Here is a 20,880-nt window from a genome sequence, read left to right as displayed (position 1 = left end):
CCATGCTGTTTTCCAGAGTGGCTGCACCAGCTTGCATTCCCACCAACAGTGTAGGATGGTTCCTTTCTCCGCATCCTCACCAGCATCTGTCATTTCCTGAAAGTCTATTTTATTCGATACGAGTATACCTACCTTCATTTTTTTGCCCCACTTTCATTTGTGACGTGTATATTCTCCTGTCCCTTCACCCTCTATGTCTTTAGACCTGAAATGAGTCTTCTATAGGCAGCTAATAAATGGACCTTTTTAAAAAAAAAAAACCATTAACTCAGTATCTTGTGATTGAAGCATTTAGTGCATTTACATTTAAAGCAGTTATTGATAGGTATGTACTCACTGCTATTTTGTTAATTGTTTTCTAGGTTTTGTAGTTCTGTTTCTTTCTTCTTCTCTTGCTCTTTTCCCTTGTGGTTTCTTGGCTTTCTTTAGTGCTTGGATTCCAGTTTCTTTACTTTTTTGTATTAATTATGGGTTTTTGGTTTGTGCGTGATTGCCATAGGGTTCATATGTAACATCCTGTGTGTATAGCAGTCTATATTGGGTTGATGGTCAGTTAAATTCAAACACATTATAAAAGCACACTAAATTTTTATTACCTCTTCCATGTTTTATATGTCGTATTTTGCATGTTTTTATTTTGTGTATCCCTTGATAATTTTTGTATATATAATTGAACCTCCTTACTAGTTTGTAAGTGAACACCCCACTGCATGTGGCAGTGCAGGTGCCTGTGGGCAGGTGGTTGGATGGGCTGGCTTTTCAGGGGAAAACAGGGGCAGGCAAAAATGTGGAGCTAGCAAGGTAGATGAAGAGTGTCAGAAATGGCTCCCTAGAGAGCCAGAGTGGGAGGCAAGAAAAATAGCACTGGCCAACACTTTCCTTCCAGAGAACAAAGGTCTGCAGATCCCTGCCTCTCTGGCATACATCCTGCAGTCAGTCAGTAAATCTTTACCTGTGTATGCCAAGCACTTTTCAAACTCCTGCATCTGTGCTCTGCCCTCGGCCATTATTTAGCATGCTGGGTATTTAAGGGCGGAGACCTCATTTCCTATAGCTCTTTAGCTCCCTGAGTCAGCCCCACTGGTTTTTAAAACTCCCAGAATGAAGTCCTGATGATTTCAAAGCCAGATGTTTTAGGAACCTGCCTTCACAATGTGGATCCCTCCCCAGGGGCCAGGATACCCAGTGTAGGGCCGGATACCCTCACTCCTTTGTGCCCACGATGTCCCTACCATTTGTGGAGAGTCCCACGTGGGGTTTAGTTCCCGATTGTGTCTGTACCCCTCCTCATGTGGCCTTCTCTCCAGGTCTAGCTGTGGAAGGCCTGTTCTGCCGGTCTTCAGGTAGTTGTCAGAGTGGGTTACAGTATGTGTAGTTGTTGCCTCACTGCAGGGGTAGGAGGTGAGTTTGGGATCTTTTCTACTCACCATCTTCCGGGCCATCCTGTAGTTTCTTAAATGCCCAGGTAATTCTGATATGCAGCTGAATTTGGAAGCCACTAGGTTGAGATTTTGTCCCTCCGGTCATTATGATTTCAGCTAGGTTGCCATTAAAACAGGAATGGGCATGTTCTTTTTCACCTCTACCATATTCCTTCAGTGGGTATTTTTAAAGTACTGTTACAGTCTAGACACCAAAGTATAGCATTATTGTAAATCTTAGAATACTGTGGTAAATCAGAAATGTGAATGTGAGGTTTTCAGAGATCGCACATGGTGGTTGTACATAAAAATCCAATTGTATATTGTTAAGTTGAGAAAAAAATTTTAAGATTTTGTTTATTTTAGAGAGAGAGCAGGGAGAGGGACAAGTAGACTCTGCATGATGTGGGGCTCCATCTCACAACTCTGACAACATGACCCAAGCTAAAACCAGGAGTCGGCTGCTTAACTAATTGAGCCACCCTGGTACCCCTGGTTTTTCATTCTTGCATATTTCCACTGATGTTCAAAGCATTGTTATAAATGTAAATGTTTATTTTGAAGATGATATATGCCTATGTAGTAATAGTGGCTGAAAATAAATTTAAAAAGCAGACTTTGTGATGAGCAGTAAATTTGATACAAATGGAGTAAAAATATTCAAATTTATTATATCTGTCATTATAAGCTGGAACTAGTCTCAAAGGATAAGAACAGTTTATGCATTTATTCAACATTTATTGACCATGCTAGGTGCTGAGAATCTATTGGGAATAACACACAGGAATAGTGAGTTTTTGCCCTCAGAGTATGATAACGGAGTGATAGAAGATACAGTGGGTTACACTGGGAAGTGATGGGAAAGAAAAGTACTCCAATGGAATGGTATAATCGTATAATGAGATCTGCAGGAGAAGCAGGCAGAGAAAGGTAAAAGCAGCTAAGGCTTCACAGCAAGATGAGCAAAAGCCCTGGGGAGCCTATAATCCAGGAGCACCTTGTGTGTTACTAGAATCAACGTTGATCACTGGAGTGGGGGAACGGGGGAGGGGGGTGAGAGGGGTGAGACTACACCAGCAGGAAGCTGCCAGAGGATTTTCAGTGCAGAGGGAGGAAGATGGGAGGTATGATCCAGTTTACTCAAGCAGAATCTCAGAAACATTTTACTGGAGAGCAGAAGTGAGATGATAAGAGGCAGGATCAAATGAAATGTTGATCAGGTAAGAGTTGATGGTAAGAGTTGATCAGGTAAGAGTTGATGAGGACTGAAGAGAGACAAGAGAGACCTAGTTCTAAAGATGTGTGGCTTCCACAGGTCAGGCCTTCAGTGTTCAGCCTGCTTGCAACTGAGCCTCATTCCTGGTTTAGGGAATAGTAATCCTTAGAAGACACAGAAGATACTGAAGTAGAACTTGACTTCACGTCTCTATCTTCTTGAAGAAGGTACATGGTTTGGTTTAAGCCCTGAAGCACCTCAACCTCTTCCTTCAGTTGCTGCTGCCTTTCTTCATATTGATGGATTTTTTTCTGTATTGCTATGATAAAAAAAAAAAAAGAAATTTCAGGTTAGTATACTGTTTTATAAATAATGTACAGTTTTTAGCCTCTTTCACTTGCAAGCGTGTAATACACACTTTGTGCCCCAAATGAAAAGAATCTAGAGTCTTGTGAGCAGGAACTGGTTCTTTTATACCTTTGCTTCCTTTTCAAATTCAGGACAGAATTCTAGTTTTTATCACATAAAGCCAGTCAGTACATCTTTAGAGCTTGAGTCCCCTTTGTATATATTTGAGAACTCAGAAGCAGAAACTGTATAACTTTCATGCTGCACATTACCCATTTGTTGAGAGATAATAAGTGCAAAGAGCACGTGATGAGAATATCAAGGGCAAGTTTTTCATAAAAATGCATCCAATTTTTAATGTTACATAAAAGCTTTTGGTTTTATTTAGAAATAGGAAGGACTTTATGGTGGAAACTTAGGAAGAAGATACTTTAATTGGGCTTTGTAAATAGGAGTATTACTCAGTGACAGTGTCATTTTTTGAAAACTTCAAGGCTGAAGAATAAAACACATATAAGCTTTCTTTAGAATACCTGTAGTTAACTGTCTGGAATGTTAGAACTGAGCAACATTAAACTAAGTAAGAGAGTCTATATCAGTACGGATGTCAAGTTAGGTCTTTTAAAAGTTGGTTCTAATGCAATTCCAAATAGTGTCTCCTCCTGGTGTCCCACTCCCCCCAAGTACTACACTGTAACGTATATCCTCCCAACTAACCCATACATGTAGTGGAAACGTGTATATGTGAAAGAAAAGTAACAGAGATGAAAGTCCCCTACAAAATAAGGCTTTTTAGAAAAAGATTTTAAAGGTTGCTTTTTTTCTTTTCTTTTTTTTTTTTTTAAACATATAATGTATTATTTGTTTCAGGAGTACAGGTCTGTGAATTATCAGGCTTACACAATTCATAGCACTCACCATAGCACTTAACCTCCCCAATGTCCATCACCTAGCCACCCTATCCCTCTCACCCAGTTTGTTTCCTGAGATTAAGTGTCTCTTCCAGTTTGTTTCCCTTCCTGGTGCCATCTTATTTTTTTTCCCCTCCCTTCCCCCCACAATCCCCCACCCTGCCTCTCAAATTGCTCCTATCAGAGAGAGCATATGGTAATTGTCTTTCTCTGATTGACTTATTTCGCTAAGCATAATACCCTCTAGCTCCATCCACATTGTTGAAAATGGAAGATTTCTTTTTTTTTGATGACTGCTCAGTATTCCATTTTATATATACGCCACATCTTTATTCACTCATCTGTTGATGGACATCTAGGCTCTTTCCATAGTTTGGCTATTGTGGACATTGCTGCTATAAACATTCAAGTGCACATGCCCCTTTAGTTCACTACATTTGTATCTTTAGGGTAAATACGCAGTAGTGCTATTGCTGGGTCACAGGATAGCTCTATTTTCAACTTCTTGAGGAACCTCCATGCTGTTTTCCAGAGTGGCTGTACCAGCTTGCATTCCCACCAACAGTGTAAGAGGATTCCCCCTTCTCTGCATCCTCTCCAACATCCGTCATTTCCTGATTTGTCGTTAATTTTAGCCATTCTGACTGGTGTGAGGTGGTATCTCACTGTGGTTTGATTTTTATTTTCCTGATGCCAAGTGATACTGAGCACTTTTTCATGTGTCTGTTAGCCATCTGGATGTCTTCTTTGCAAAAATGTCTGTTCATGTCCTCTGCCCATTTCTTGATTGGATTATTTGTTCTTTGGGTGTTGAGTTTGAGAAGTTCTTTATAGATTTTGCAGTCAAATGCTCTACCCCTGAGCTATACCCCCGCTTTATAGATTTTGGACACTAGCCCTTTATCTGATATGTTATTTGCAAATATCTTCTCCTATTCTGTTGGTTGTCTTTTGGTTTTGTTGACTTTCCTTTGCTGTGCAGAAGCTTGTTATTTTGATGAAGTCCCAATGATTTATATTTGCCCTTGCTTCCCTTGCCTTTGGTGATGTTTCTAGGAAGAAGTTGCTGCAACTGGGGTTGAAGAGGTTGCTGCCTGTGTTCTCCTCAAGGATTCTGATGGGATTCCTGTCTCACATTGAGGTCTTTTATACATTTTGAGTCTATTTTTGTGTGTGGTATAAGGAAATGGTTCAGTTTCATTCTTCTGCATGTGGCTGTCCAGTTTTCCCAATACCATTTTTTGAAGATACTTTTTCCCATTGGACATTCTTTCCTGCTTTGTTGAAGATTAGTTGACCATAGAGTTGAGGGTCCATTTCTGGGCTCTCTATTCTGTTTCATTGATCTATGTGTCTGTTTTTGTGCCAGTATCATGCTGTCTTGATGATGACAGCTTTGTAATAGAGCTTGAAGTCTGGAATTGTTATGCCACCAGCTTTTTCTTTTTCAACATTCTTCTGGCTATTTGGGATCTTTTCTGGTTCCATATAAATTTTAGGATTATTTGTTCCATTCCTTTGAAAAAAGTTGATAGTATTTTGATAGGGATTACATTAAATGTGCAGATTGCACTAGGGAGCATAGATATTTTCACAGTATTTGTTCTTCCAATCCACGAGCATGGAATGTTTTTCCAGTTCTTTGTGTCTTCCTTAATTTCTTTATAGTTTTCTGAGTACATATGCTTGCCTCTTTGGTTAGATTTATTCCTAGGTGTCGTATGGTTTTGGGTGCCATTGTAAATGGGATCAACTCCTTAATTTCTCCTTCTTCTGTCTTGTTGTTGGTGTATAGAAATGCAACTGATTTCTGTGCATTGATTTTATATCCTGATACTTATCTGAACTCCTGTATGAGTTCTAGCAGATTTGGAGTGGAGTCTTTTGGGTTTTCCACATAACATATCATATCATCTGCAAAGAGTGAGGGTTTGACTTCTTTGCCAGTCTGGGTGCCTTTTATTTCTTTTTGTTGTCTGATTGGAGGCTAGGACTCTAGTACTATGTTGAATAGCAGTGGTGATGGTGGGCAATCCTGCTGTGCTCCTGACCTTAGGGGAGAAGCTCTCAGTTTTTCCCCACTGATAATTATATTCACTGTGGGTTTTTCATAGATGGCTTTGATGATATTGAGGTATGTACCCTCTAGCCCTACACTGTAAAGAGTTTTGATCAAGACAGGATGCTGTACTTTGTCAAATGCTTTTTCAGCATCTATTGCAAATATCATAATGGTTTTTGTTATTTCTTTTATTAATGTATTGTATCACGCTGATTTGTCGATGTTGAACCAACCTTGGAGCTTAAAGGCTGCTTTTAAAAAATATGTGGGTACTTACATTAGCAGTGAGCAGACGTTCTCAAGAGACTGTTAAAGGATAGGCTGATTATAAATGCAATACAAAATCTGAATGGAGAGTAGGACGCTGTGGTTGTGCAGCTTTCGGGGGAGCTGTTCACACTCAGTTCTGTGTCCCACTCCGGCCAGGATGTGCAGTGCACAGCCTGTCCAGCTGTGGAGGCTTAATAGAGAAGTCAGATCATATTCATCCGTAAGTGGAAATTTAGCTGGTTTTGAAAGCATCTTAAAGGTGGGAGGACCTACTCATTGAATGGTTGAAATATTATTACATAAAGGTCCTATTAGTTTCAGGTGTACAATATGATTTCAACAAAACCTTTCTATAAAATATCAACCACTTAAGTCCTTGCCCCCACCAGGCTTGCTTCTTTTTCAAAAATGTCTCAACTGGTTTTTTCTTGCTCGTCCTTAGAATCAGTGAATTGCAACCCTCCGTCCCCCAGTTAGACTGAAGATTAATGTTGGGAGAACTAAAATTTGTACACATCAAATCAAGGGAGGAGGAGTCAAGCAGCAGTGTGGTCACGGCCTTGCCACCTCCCCAGGTCCTGCTGAGTCCTGAACCTGGGGCCCAACGACCTCCCATTTTGCAATTATTTAAAAGAGTAGATACAAATAATTGAGTCTTTTCTGATGACTAAGGTATTGCATATACGAATGTGGAAAATCTAATGCAGCACTGTCCAGCCACCTACCCCTAACTACTGTTCCCATTTGGGTATATTTTCTGTGGGTGTGTGGGCTCCTATTGCTATGTGGTGGGCTTTTTTCATTTAGTAAAATGATGAACGTTCTTCTAAAATGATTTTTATCACCTGAATAGTATTATATTACTTCAGTATATATAAATTATGCTGCTGGGTTAAAATTCACCTACCTGCTTGAAAATTGACAAATGTGTCTTCAAACAATTTACAGTCAAAAAGTGAAGTCCCGATTTCTTCATAGTCTATAGGGAGAAAAACATTTTCAGTTTTAATTTTAGTAACTGATGTAGGCAGAAACCCCTTACAAACTAACCCCAGGTAAAGGAAGTATACAGAACAGTCCAGCACTGCGCAACGTCCTCCCCAGGGACATGGTGGAAATGCACATGCAGAGGTGGCTCTGCTACCCCCTCAGAAGCTGCAGGGAGAGGCCCGCTCACGGGTGTTAACAAGCCCACCAGGGACTCTGAGGGGATCATGTTTGAGAAGTACTTAGTCTCGGGTAAAGAGGAAATGAATGAAAGAATGTAATGAATAAATTTTGGATGTTTGCTTTTAATTTCACTTTTTAGTTTTGTCCTATAGAAAATAATCCTTTTCAAATAATTATATACCTTACATTGGTGCCTACAGTATAGACTGTCAAGTTTTTCCTTGTAAAATAACTGCATTTATCATGGTTTTTAAGCTTTCACTGTAGGGTCTAAGAAAGCTAAGCGGCTATATACCTGCATATACAAATGGAACTTCGGCTTCCCAAAGAGCTCCTTCTGAAAGGTCACGTTAACTAAGTGAGATATCAGACAAAACATTCTTTTCTTCTATAAGCTTTGAGTAGACATTATCAAAAAAGACATAAGGAAGAGAATCTGAGTCAAATCAAAAAATGTAATATGATGTTATTCTCAAATGTTAGCAACAAGCGGTAAGGGGGCAGATGTGTGACTGCCTGTGTTTCTGAGTGTCCACAAGCTGTCAGTGGTTACTCTCAGCTATGCGCATCTGCAAAACCCATCACAGCTTGCCGGGCACCACCCTGCTGTTTCCTGAATTAATGAGTTTGTGAATTACCCACATCCTGTTGGTACACAGAAGACTAGAGATCTGGAACAGTGAACTGTATTAAAGAATGAGATAAAAGAAATTGCATAGAAAGAAAATGTGTACTTTTGGTTTGGTCTGTTTTAGAAGTAGGTTTGAAGAAGTCTCTGCACGTAGAAATGTGGCTATTTCGGTACCTGAATCAGAAGCAGTGTCACACAGGAGTCTTTCCTGAATCAAATGAAGTTTGTCTACTATTTCTTCAAATAAATCATTAAGAAGCCCCACTTCCTTACATTTCTTAAGAAAGTCAATCTTCACAGTTGCATCTAAGAATAAGAAAAACATTTTAGGAGGAAATGATCTTTGGGCAGCTCTCATAAATCCCTTTATGGTCATTTCTTCAGACCTTGCCTGGTGCTGGATAAGCACAGTCAGTAGGATCATAAATACAGCACATTTATCTTTTTAAAAATTTTATTTGTCGGGGCGCCTGGGTGGCTCAGTGGGTTAAGCCGCTGCCTTCGGCTCAGGTCATGATCTCAGGGTCCTGGGATCGAGTCCCGCATCGGGCTCTCTGCTCAGCAGGGAGCCTGCTTCCCGCTCTCTCTCTCTGCCTGCCTCTCTGCCTACTTGTGATCTCTCTGTCAAATAAATAAATAAAATCTTTAAAAAAAAATTTTTATTTGTCAGAGAGAGCACAAGCAGAGGAAGAAGCAGGCTCCCTGCTGAGCAAGGAGCCCAGTGCAAGACTCCATCCCAGAACCCCAGCATCATGACCTGAGCTAAAGGCTGCTGCTTAACCGACCCAGCCAACCAGGCATCTCAGCACCTTTATCTTCTACTGTGACTTCGTCATACCTCATGTTTTCCTCACTGAAACAGTGTTACAAAAAGTGAAAATAAAAACTTCTCTGCTTAGCCTAATTATCTGAATCAAGAGGATTTTCTAAAATTTAGCTTCATATTTTTGAGATAGTAACTCCCATCATTTTTTTCTGTCACTGTTACTGTGTGTCATTATAGAATGTCTATTTCCCTGACAGAAAAAGACAGTGAGTGGCTTCAGCTTCCTGGACCCCCTTTCTGGGGTCACAGTACAAGAGGTAGCAGGGGCCTGGATTCTGAGCTCAGGTAACCCTGGCTTCTAGACCAGGAAGTATATCCTTTCTTAATAGCAAAGAACAGTGGACCATCCCCATCTCAGTTACTTTGAGCTGCGGCCATGAAAGAGTGGATAGTTAGGATAAAAGGTTTCTATTCTTATGATTACTATAAGTCTAGACGAATTAAGTGGGATACCAGCTTTGAAATAAATGAGTTATGTTTGTAAGTACTGTAGGTCATATTTGATACAAAATTTATAGCAAACCTGTGTGTCTGCCGTCTTCCTCCTTCATTTGTTTTATGAATCGATCTAATGTCAACGTTTCGGGTGGCTAGAGGGAGAGAAAAATCAAGATTACACTGATTTACTGTTGACATTTAATACTGTGTAACATGAAAACCAGTCTTTTGTTACAGACAATTCAATGATATGCCTGTGGTGAAAATCATGCCCCATATTCGTTGGTAGTTTACATGTAAACATAAAATCATTTTTGTGTAGCAAAACATCAAGAGGCATGGCAAACTCCTCTTGTATAAACAGTAAGAGGTGAAGGTTGCTGGCTCTTTTAATTTAGCTTATATGAGTATATGTTTAAAAAGTGGTCTCCAATCCCCAAAACATCTCATTCACTTTGCACAAAACAGTAATACGGAAAACTATGAAAATTACAGATTAGGTCAAAGTGTGCATCACGCAGCTGAGTGATACTTGGTTGGGTAAGGATGCTTTACTGCAGCTCTGCCCCTCTGAAGGCTGTAAGCACACCGCGGGCTCTGACACATTCACTGATGTGTGGTGCATGTGTTATCGGAGCCATGGACTGTCGCCTCCTGAAGGTCATGTGGTGGGATACCCAACACATCCAGCTTTATATTCATCTCATTATGGTTCTGTTACAATTTTACCGGATATGTGAATGTTTAAAATAAGGAAGAAACTGTGTGAAGAAACTGAAAGCTATAGTAAAATGAAGTCAAATTACCTGTACATGAATGTCTGTTGGGAGACGTTTCTTCCTTCCTCTTTTTCTTTTCACTCCTAAAAAATCAGTTGAAAATATAAATCATGTAGAAACCAGAATCCATAGAGGAAAAGACTGATGCTTGACTATGTAAAATAGAAAACTCTTCTATGCTAAAAGTTATTACAAAGTCAAAAGATACAATAAACTTACACTAAATGTTTGCAACACTTATGATAAAGCACCAATTTTCAATATAAAAATCTTATAAATCAATATAAAAAAGACGAGTAGAAAAATAGGCAAATGGGGAACCCTCTAGGAAGAGTTCATTAAATAGAAAAACAGACTGTGTCACAGGAAAACAGATACATTGATCAAAAGGGGAATACACTCAATTTTACTCATAAATAAAGATATGCAAAATAATAATTTTCTACCTATCAAACTGACAAAGATGAAGGCGTTTAATATATAACGTTTGCAAGGATTGGAATAATTGCATACGGTGGGGTGACCTCTTTGGAAGCGAATTAGCCAGTTATCACGGTTTCATTGTTTATACCCAGCAATCTACACGAAGTTTTCCAAATGGCACAGCTGCATAAAGGCACAAAGATGAGAAAAATGCTAGCGACACTATTCAGTGTGATAGAAACAAAAACAGCAATAACCTCAGTGTCCATCATGCAGAGACTAGTTCAGTTGTAATTCAGCTACACAAGTGAATAACACAATGGGGTATTATGCGCCTTTCAAAAATGAGGTAGATCCATTTGTACAGATAAGGAAGGATGTCTGAGTGAAAACAAAATATAGTAGTAGGTATGTTTTTACAGGAAATTTTATAAGTATTCAAATGAAACTGAGTTTCTTCTGGGGAGAGGATTCATAACTGTGTTATAATCTGCTTTTAAAAAAACGATTAAAATTTTCTTTTTAATTTTAAATTTAAAATACTGGGGCACCTGCGTAGCTCAGTCAGTTGAGCATCTTGACTCTTGGCTTGGATCATGAGACTGAGCCCTGTGTCCGGCTTCACAACGAGTGTAGCGCCTGCTTGAGATTCTCTGTCCCCCTCTGCCCCTCCCTTCCAGCTCATGTATACTCTCTTAAAAAAAAAAAAATTAAGTAAAACTACGTTATTGTTACCTTTCCCTATCAGTAAACACTGGTTGAAGCTATATTTTTTATCATAATTTCTGATAAAAGTGTACTGACTGAAAAATGAGGGTAACAATAGTGTTTAGAGAGTATTGTTTACCACTAAAAAATGCAGTTGGCATGACACAGAACTAAGCCTTTTCCAAAGAGGTCCTGTCTGTGGCCCACAGTAAGCATTACAGATTTAGTGCTGGTGAGACACTGCTATTCACGCAGCACACAGAGGCCATTCATGAGTGAATGTACATCCCGTAACTCCAGTTAGCCAGGGCCCAGTTTTCCTTAATTATAACTGAAATGCTAATCATGTATTCTTAGGGAATTTTAGGGAATATGCAGCAATTTATCAATTTTATGTACTGGAAATTCTGATATTCTTTTAGAAGAGAAGAAGTCACAAAAGTCAAAGGTTTTTACCACGCCCTCGTTTGGCCCTCTGATTGTAGAGAGGAGGGACGATTCCAGCCAGAGAATTTCCTGGGAGTCGGTCTAGTTTGCAAAGAAGAAAAATTAGTCCATTATACTGCACACTGTACAAAGAAAGTGGCAATTTTGTAAATATATAAAAATTTAACTCAAAAATTTATATTTAAGTCAGGGAGGCCAGTAAATCAAATCAGGATATTCCTTGTCTTACCTAAATGTATACCTTTCTTTAAACCCATAGTAGTAAATTTTAGAGACTTACCATTATGAGTGTTGTTCAGTGAAGCATGTTGTTTGCAAAACACTCTGAAACATGCAATTTCAAAGAACTGTTAAGTATTTTTACTTACATTTTTAACTATTATGCCTATTTTCTTATGACTTGAAAATGAACCTATTTTTCATGATGGCTTTACCCTAAATATCTGTGAAAGAAAAATGCTGTCCAAAGCTGTGTAAGTCACCCTCATCAAATGTGGATGGAGCCTCTCTCAGATGTCTTTTGTGCTCTGAGCCCTCAAACTGGTATGTTCTCAGAAGGAGTGTGTGTGAAACATTTTGAACAATGGTAAGTAACTCATATATAGTGGTCAGTGGGATTTTACTGTATAAAAAAAGATATCTAAAGATCCAACATCTAAGGCACATTTTCATCTGACTACACAAAGTTCTACTGATCATCAACAATAAATAGCACAAAATTGCATGCATGAATTTTGGGGAAAGTAGTTTTCTAACTCAGCAGCTATCTCCCCCAGACTTGAGAGCTAAATTGCATGCATCTACAATGGATCAAGGGCAGGGAAGGAAAGCAAGCAGCACAGCAGGCTATGAAGAAGAAATGGAGTGAGTTAATTTTGAGGAGCTGCTTAGGTCCCATTTCTTCCCCAGGCTCTATCCTCCTCAGCCCCAGCTATGTCTCCCTTCCTTTCCTTGGTGCTGAGCTTCAGAAGACAGGATCCCTCTTGCCTATGGGAACCGTACGAATTCTTCAGTTTCTACCTCTTGCAATCTTCCTGGCAACCCACCCCTGCCCCAAGCAAAATTAATCTCACCCTTTGGATTCCAGTATCTGAACACTTTCGTCTGCCAGGCACTTATTTTTTTTTTTATTATGGAAAATTTCGAATATATGTAAAAGTGGAGGAGAGATGATGAGCCCCATGGCTCCCTACCCATCACTCAGTTTCAACAATCATCAACTCAAGGCCAAGCCAGTTTCAGGCAAATCCCCTCCTGCTCCCATCATGCCACATGGTGTCTCTCGTCCTTCCACAAGGTACTAGGTTCTCTGAGATTAGCCCATGTCCTGTTCCTCTTTATATTCTTACTGCACTTAGCAAGATATCTTGTGTATGATAGGCACTCTAACAACTGAATATTTAAATTCAATTAAAAAGTGCATCAAAGTTCACCCGATACTTGATAATGACAAAAATGATTATTTCATTGAGTCTCCATTCATTGGTTCTACAAGACCAATATGCTTGCAATTTTAAGATATAGTGGGAATGGACTCCTTTTTGCTCAGTCTTGTAGCTTACCTAATAGTGTGTCTACTGGGTGTTTGAGGTCACTATGGAAATCATAATAAAATGAACTCTCTGAGATGCTTAAAAAAATAAGAATAATACAATCTGAGTTTCTAAGCAAATCAAATATAAAAAGTATGATATAGAAGTAACATGATTTACACTTTCCTTTCTAGTCTCAAGCAATAAAATACCTACGGAATTTGCTCAAAATCATGTAAAATTATTTAACAAATCCCTTTTAATAATAGGCTTGCCCATGTTTTAGAATATAGGCCCCTACTTCGGCTCAGGTCATGATCCTAGGGTCATGGAATCGAGCCCTGTGTCAGGCTCTCTGCTCAGCGGGGAGCCTGCTTCCCTTCCTCTCTCTCTCTGCCTACTTGTGATCTCTGTCTGTCAAATAAATAAATAAAAATCTTAAAAAAATAAAAAAGGAATACACTATAGGCCCCTAAGCCTGAAGAGGATATGGTGGTGAAAAGCAAGAACTCCAGAGCCCTAAAGGCCAGCTCAGACACTCATCAGCTGTGACGTGGGGACAAATGACTAAGTCTCATAGGACCTCGGTGTCTGCATCTGTAAAGCAGGGATAATAATATCTACCTCACTGGACTGTTATGAGGATTACATGGGTTAACATTTGTAAAGTATTTCAAAGTATTTTTGGCACAAAGAGTGATTATTAGATAAAATAAAACAGCGACGTTAGTACCTGAAACACTGATGAAATGGGGGGTGTGTGCCCAAAGGGAAAAATCTAGCCTCCAAATCCAATTTTAAAATACTTAGATTCTCACAAAAATCGTTATTAAAAAGATAATGCTCTCATTCAGAATATTGTGAATGAAATTATTTCACTGAAATTTAAAATACTCCATCAGAGTATATGCACTTGCGCCAAAGAAGTGAGAAGCATCTGCCTGGCTTTTCAACTTCAGACCATCATTTAATTTTTTATTTCATTTTATAACTTTAAAAAAGGTTAAAACTTCTTCTAGATATCTTTTCATATGACTTTTTTTTTTTTTAAAGATTTATTTTTTTTATTTGACAAGAGTGAGAGAGCACAAGTCGGGGAGAGGATGAGGGAAAAGCAGGCTGCCCACTAAGCAGGCAGCCCAACGTGGGACTCGATTCCAGGACCCTGAGATCATGACCTCAGCCGAAGGCAGACACACAACCAACTGAGCCACCTAGGTGCCCCTATATGACATGTTTTAGACTGCATCCACGTACCAAAAAACTGAACATGACCTGAAACAATTCAGTTAACAACTGGCGTATTGATTCATCTAAATTGTCTAATTATTTAACTGAACTGCAATCTTTCATCAGAAGGAAGATCAAGTTCCTTCCTGGACAGAACAAATACAATTCTATTGGACTTGAAATATGCCTTACTGGGTCAAAATTAACATTAAAGAATTATTGAAAGAAGGGAAGCAAGATTTAAAAGCCCAAGGCAACTGAAACAGGACTAATTTGTTCAAGAACTTAATGACTGATTACTATATTTGCTGCATAGTTTATCATTTCTAAAAGCTCTTCATAGGTAAGACAGTGGTGAGAGTGGTGGGAAAAAACATTCATTCAACTGACAAGATGGATAAACCAGGGACTTATGGCTAACAAGGCTCCTGTTTGCAGAACAGAGCAACAGTGAACTGGTTCTAGGTCCTGTGAACACCCATTAGGTCACTCACGCCAGTATGGCAACCAGTGCTTTCTACTGGGAAAGAAGGCATGTAGGAAGATTAAAATAAAAACCAATTCTGCTTATTTTCTTTCTGTAATATTGAGGGAAGGTATTGTGAGGTCAGAGTCCCAACTGAGCATCCCCCAAACCCTGTTCTTACTTGGAAACCATTTGCATGAAATTATCTTTAAAAATCTCTTTGTGGGGGTGCCACGGTGGCTCAGCTGGTTTAACATCTGCTCAGGTCATTATATTAGGGTTGTGGGATTGAGCCCCCATAAGGCTACCTGCTTAGCAGGGAGACTGCTTCTCCCTCCCTTTCTCTCTTTTGCTTGCTTGCTCTCAAATAAATAAAAATCTTTTAAAAAGTATCTCTTTGTCTTGGGGCCCCTGGATGGTTCAGTTCGTTAAGTGTCTGCCTTCGGCTCAGGTCACGATCCCAGGGTCCTGGGATTGAGTCCCGCAGCGGGCTCCCTGCTGGGTGGAGAGTCTGCTTCTCCCTCTCCCTCTGCCTCTGCCTGCCACTCCCCCTGCTTGTGCACTCTGTCAAACAGCTAGGTAAAGTCTTTAAAAAAAAAAAATCTTTGTCTTAATCTAACCATTCCTTATTCCGTTCCCCCAAGTGTAGCTTTAGAACTGTTTAATTATACATACTTAAAAATTCCTCGAGATTTATCAGTTTGTAGAACTGCGTCGTCATTCTTGGCACAGAAAAAGTGGTAACTCTTGTTACAGGCTTTTAAATCACATCCCACGGTGGCTCCTCCTTTTTTACAAAATGCACATTTCTACAGAAGAATAAATTTTACTAAGTAAGCACCTGTTTAATTTCTGTTAACATTTAAAGTTAAAGATGTTATTAAATGTTATTTTTAAGTCAGCAGCCCTAATGTCCTTAGCAACAAATGTTAGATATTAACATCTAGCTGCTCATTTTGAGATTTCAGTAAAACCTCTGCTAAGTAAAGTACTTGGTTGGCACTGACCTGTAATGATCTGATTAAAAGCAGAAAACCCTTTTGTTTTAAAACAAACAAATAAAACTTTCTCTTTTTACAGGAGATTTCTACAGAAAGATTTGTCCTGACTAGGCAAAGGGTCCTGTTAGGGACACTGGGGCCCATGGCGAGGGTGCCTCCTGATGGTGCCTTGGAGAGCTGTGTGAGCCAGCAGTCTTTCCCTCTCTTAGACCCAGATCCTTCCCTATGAGACAGGACACTGCCTATCTCATAGTTTCTACTGAGGACAAGGTGAGATAAATAAGTGAAACCTCTCTGGAGTCTAGTAGTGGGGCCAAAAACTTAAAATTAAAAAAAAAAAAACCTGAGTAGCAAATTTTTTCTAAGTTCAGTTTATTTGATCTCTTTTATATATTAGTCAGTTGATCTGGCATTTTATATATTGAAGGTGGTGTAGACATGGCTAGGACAGTATGTGGCCACAGCAATCTAACTGGTTTGGCGAGGGCGGGGGGGTGTCCCAAGCCATGCCCAAGGTTGATTTGATTTGATTCAGGCTTTGTCTGAATGAAGGGGAAGCACAATGAAACCACCTTGCAAAACAGGAAATAGCTCAAACAATATCCTAAGGTCAGCACAAGCAACCATACAAATAAAGAAAATTCAAATATGGTAAGAAATTAGATTACATTAAAGGTGGAATTTCAAATCACAGCACAAAGAAAGATTTAATTTGGGGGGGCATCTGGCTTTATGTGTAGAAAAAAAATGAAGTTACATCCCTACCTTATAATATTTTCCCAAATAAATTCCACATGGATTAAGGCTCTGAGAGACAAGTTTTAAAGTTAATAAAAATGTATGAGGTTAAGGTCAGGAAGACTATGCAAGGAAGGAAACTCAGAAGCCACAGAGAAAAAGACTGATAGATATGACTACATAAAAAATTTAAACTTCCATTTTTATGGTGACAGCTACCAAAAAGCCAAAATTTTTGAAAACAGAAACAGGCTCATTAATACAAAGAACTGGTGGGATGAAGGGGTTAAGAGGTACAAACTTTCAGTTACTAAAAATACAAATCACCGGGATATAATGCAGAGCACAGAGAATACAGTCAATGATACTGTTATATGGTGATAGATGGTAATTGGGCTTATTGGGGTGATCATTTCATAATGTATATACATGTCAGATCACTGTGTTGTATGCCTGAAACTAATATTGTATGTCAACTGTATCAATAAAGAAAGAAATGTTTGCTGCATATTTGATAAAGGGTTAAGACCGATAAACTCAGAGAAAAATGAGAAAAGGCAAATTACAGAAGAAACACAAATGGTCAATAAAATTTCATTCACTTAAAGACTACTGAGTAACTGTGATGTGGCAGGCACTGTTCTGGGGTAGAGGGAAACAGCAGGGGACAAGGCACCCGTCCTTGCGAAGTTGACATTCTAGTGGAGAGAGAAAACCAAGGTCACATAAAGCAAACTTAAAAACATAACAATACGGGTGTTGTAAGTATCTTTCCCCAATCTGTGTTTTGTTTCTTGACTCTTTAATGAAATCTTTTAATGGACTTAAATTTCAATTTTAACATAAATAAATAAGAACAGCTCTAGTACTTATAGGAATAAGACTACCCTCATCAACATTTACCACCCCACACGGGTGGGCTGATGCTGGAGTGAAGAGGAGGGTAAGGGAAGAGTCAGAGGTAAGATCCAAAGAAAGGGTAAGTAAGGGCTGGGTCCTGTAAGGGGTTACAAACCAGGGTAAGGTATTGGGGTTTTGTCTTCATACAATGGGAACAAAAAGTGATCAGTTTTTTAAAATTTTATTTTTATTTTTTAAAAAAGACTTTCTTTCTTTCTTTCCTTACTGAGAGAGAGAGAGAACATGCTGAGGGAGGGGGAGAGGGGGAAGGAGAAGGAAAGAATCCCAAGCACATTCAGTGTTGAATGCAGAGCACAGAGCCCAGCACAGTGCTCGGTCTCATGACCCTGAGATCATGACCTGAACTGAAATCAAGAATCAGATGCTCAATGAACTGAGCCACCCAGGGGGTCCCACGTGATCAGTATTTTAAAGATACTATTGTGGCTGTGTGGAGCATAGGCTAGGGTAGGGATGGGCAGGATAGCATGTAGAACAGAGATCAGTGAAGTTTAGCAAGTGTTTGAGGGAGACCCATGACTTTACTACAGGGGGTTAGTGACAGAGAGAAGGGGAGGATAGAGAGTCTGCAGGCTGGATGCTGGGCTGGGACGTTTATGAGAAGATGATGATGGATGAATGGTGGACAGTTCACTGAGGTGAGGAGTGAACAGGTTTGGATGGAGTGTGTATGTGTGTGTGCAGGGGCTGGGACTGTGTTCACTGGCCAGTTTAATATGAGCTCCTATTAGATGTTCGTGTAGATATTTTAGGTTGGTTATCATGACTGGAGGTATAGAGTCCCTGGCGTAAGTACGGACTCGAAGCCAAGGGAACTGGAAGAGGTCACACAGGAAAGATACTGAGATGGAGGCAGGAGCCCAGGAGAGCTATGGGGACTGCACACTTTAGAGGTTCAGAAGAGAAGGAAAAACAGCTAAGGTGTCTGGGACGAAGCAGCCAGAAAGGTGAGAGGCATAGTAGCAGAGTGTGTGCAGGAAGTCAGAGGAAGAAAGTGCTTCAAGATGCACATCACAACAATGTGATGAATCCTGCTAAAAGGTCAGCTAAAGACAGAAGTGACATTGTAGTTGAACAGGTTTTTTGTATACAGAGGAGGATTTAAGATGACATTATCAGTTGATCATGGACACATGCTGAAGGAAATAATCTAGTGCAAAGGGGGATACTAATGTGAATGGGATGAAGGGAAATGCAAGAGGCTAATCCTTAAGGAGGGGCAGGTGATGACTCCAAAGTGTAAGTGGCGGGTTACTTTGACAAGCCGGAGGTCCCAGAGTCTGGGGACAAAGGTGAATGGGCAGCGGTTTGGATAGTAGGAGCTCCTGGCTAATGGCTCCCTTTTCTCAATAAAAATCAGACAAAGATATGTATACCACCAAGGTGAACCCTAATGTAAACTATGGACTTTGGGTGTTGTGATGTTGTGTCCATGTAGGTTCGTCAGTTGTAACAATGCACCACACTAGAGGGGGATGTTGATAAAAAGAAAGCTGTGTATGTGTCGGGGTGGGAAGTATAGGGGAAGTCTTTGTACTTTCCCCTCAAGTGTTCTGTGTACATAAAACTGCTCTAAAAAAATAAAGTCTATAAAAAAAATAAGGCATAGTCATCAATTTGGGGATGAGCAGTTGGGGTGGGGAGAGGTTTTAAAAGAAATGAGAGGATATGAAACAGTAAAGGTAGAGGGTGGAGGGTGACATGTTAAGGTTCCTTTTGAGGTTTGTGGCTATGAATCTGAGATTAATCAACACATTTGTGGGTTTTTGTCCAGTTGTTCAACTGTTCAAGTGCTAGTACTACTCAGCATATGCAGACAAAAGGCAGGTGGCGGGGGCGGGGGGTGGTTTGCTAGGTGAGTAAGGAAATGTGTGTTGGGGTGGTGGGGAGAGGGAGTCCAGGCTGTTTGCAGGACAGTGGCTGTGAGGTGGGGTCACTGACTGTAGAGGGATCATGAAAGAACTGCTGGGTCTGGGGGTGCTAGGAGGGAGGCAGATGCCTAAGGAGAACTACCATTCAGCCTCTCTCTAGTGATGAGGGAAATGCAAGGCAACACTTCCTGTCAGATGCAAGAAGTAACAAGATTCGTGATACTCATTTTTGTTAAGGGCTAGGAAAGTGTTCTTTCATCCACATAAGTAAAAAATGATACAACCTTTCTGGGTGACAGTTTATTAGTATGTTTCAAAATTATTATTGTTTTTAAAAGATTTTATTTATTTATTTGACAGAGAGAGAGAGGGTGAGAGCGTGCACAAGCAGGGGGAGCAGGAGAGGGGGAAGCAGGCTCCCTGCTGAGTAGGAAGCCTGTGCAGGGCTCAATCCCAGGACACTGGGATAATGATCTGAGCTGAAGGCAGATGCATAACCGACTAAGCCACCCAGGTGCCCTGCATGTTTCAAAATTATTAAAGGGAATTCTCTCTGACTCAGCCATTTCACTTCTAGGAATACGGTGTACAGCATTGTTCAAACAAGTACACAGGATATGTGTAGAAAGATGTTTACTGCAGCATTAGTTGATTATAGTGAAAAACCAGAGTCGACTCATTATCCAGCAACAAGGGAATGGTTTCATGCATACTGGTCTATCCCGTGGAATCCCATGGAGTCAGTAAAGAGGGTGCCACAGTCATATGCTTACAGTTTTAGGCACATGCCATGTCTTTCTTGCCTTCCCAACTTTTGCACATCCTGTTTCCTTTCCCTGGAATTCCTCCTTTCCCATCTTCATTACCCTCACTCCTTCCCAACTAGGAAGGCTTCCTGGGCCCCACCTGCTCTAAGGTGCTTGATTGCTTGAGTGAACTGTGCTGACCCTTCTCAAAGTACATCAGGTTGTGCGGAAACTGCCTTCATATAGGTGTATGCCTTGTAAAGACTAAGGAAATGTTTGTTCCAGATCATAAACTGTACTGTGGTGGTGGGCATTATGTGCTCACACCTGCTATACCACTTGCTAAGCCATGAAGGGATTTTCGTAGAGGAAGCCTACTATCACAGAACCAACAGGGTAACTACTCCACACTCTGTCTTCCCAAGGGGAGCTGACCCAGGTCCAAGGGGGTTGATCCTGATTAATTATGGCCACTTCTAGCAACTAGAGCAGGTGTGGCCTCATTTAATTTTCAGAAGGGCTCTTATTCAATGCTTGGGGATGAACTTTTACTTTTTTTTTTTTTAAGATTTTATTTATTTATTTGAGAGAGAAAAAGAGAGAGCGCAAGAGAGTACAAGAGTGGGGTGAGGGGCAGAAGGAGAAGCAGACTCCCCACTGGGCAGGGAGCCCAATTCAGAGCTCAATCCCAGGACCTGGGGATCATGACCTGAGCCGAAAGGCAG

At 40.2% G+C, this 20,880-nt stretch overlaps 1 protein-coding gene across 2 annotated transcripts in view; it reads right to left on the bottom strand.

Moving 5' to 3' along the window:
* Positions 1 to 2,661: 2,661 nt before the first annotated feature.
* Positions 2,662 to 20,880, bottom strand: part of LOC116574487 (histone-lysine N-methyltransferase SETDB2-like) — a 91,193-nt gene continuing 72,974 nt past the window's right edge. For both annotated transcript variants that reach the window (XM_032315249.1, XM_032315248.1), the window contains 8 exons: positions 15,554 to 15,687; positions 11,931 to 11,974; positions 11,660 to 11,731; positions 10,100 to 10,155; positions 9,379 to 9,445; positions 8,204 to 8,335; positions 7,136 to 7,207; positions 2,662 to 2,956 (listed from right to left, as the gene is read on the bottom strand). In XM_032315249.1, the coding sequence (XP_032171140.1) occupies positions 2,775 to 2,956; positions 7,136 to 7,207; positions 8,204 to 8,335; positions 9,379 to 9,445; positions 10,100 to 10,155; positions 11,660 to 11,731; positions 11,931 to 11,974; positions 15,554 to 15,687 (759 nt within the window). In that variant the 3' untranslated portion in view covers positions 2,662 to 2,774. The remainder of the gene's footprint in view (positions 2,957 to 7,135; positions 7,208 to 8,203; positions 8,336 to 9,378; positions 9,446 to 10,099; positions 10,156 to 11,659; positions 11,732 to 11,930; positions 11,975 to 15,553; positions 15,688 to 20,880) is intronic.

Source organism: Mustela erminea, chromosome 15 (assembly GCF_009829155.1).
Source record: "Mustela erminea isolate mMusErm1 chromosome 15, mMusErm1.Pri, whole genome shotgun sequence".
In the NCBI taxonomy this organism is placed as follows: Eukaryota; Metazoa; Chordata; class Mammalia; order Carnivora; family Mustelidae; genus Mustela; species Mustela erminea.
The sequence above is the reverse complement of the archived record's forward strand: the minus strand, read 5'-3'. Positions and strand labels throughout refer to the sequence as shown.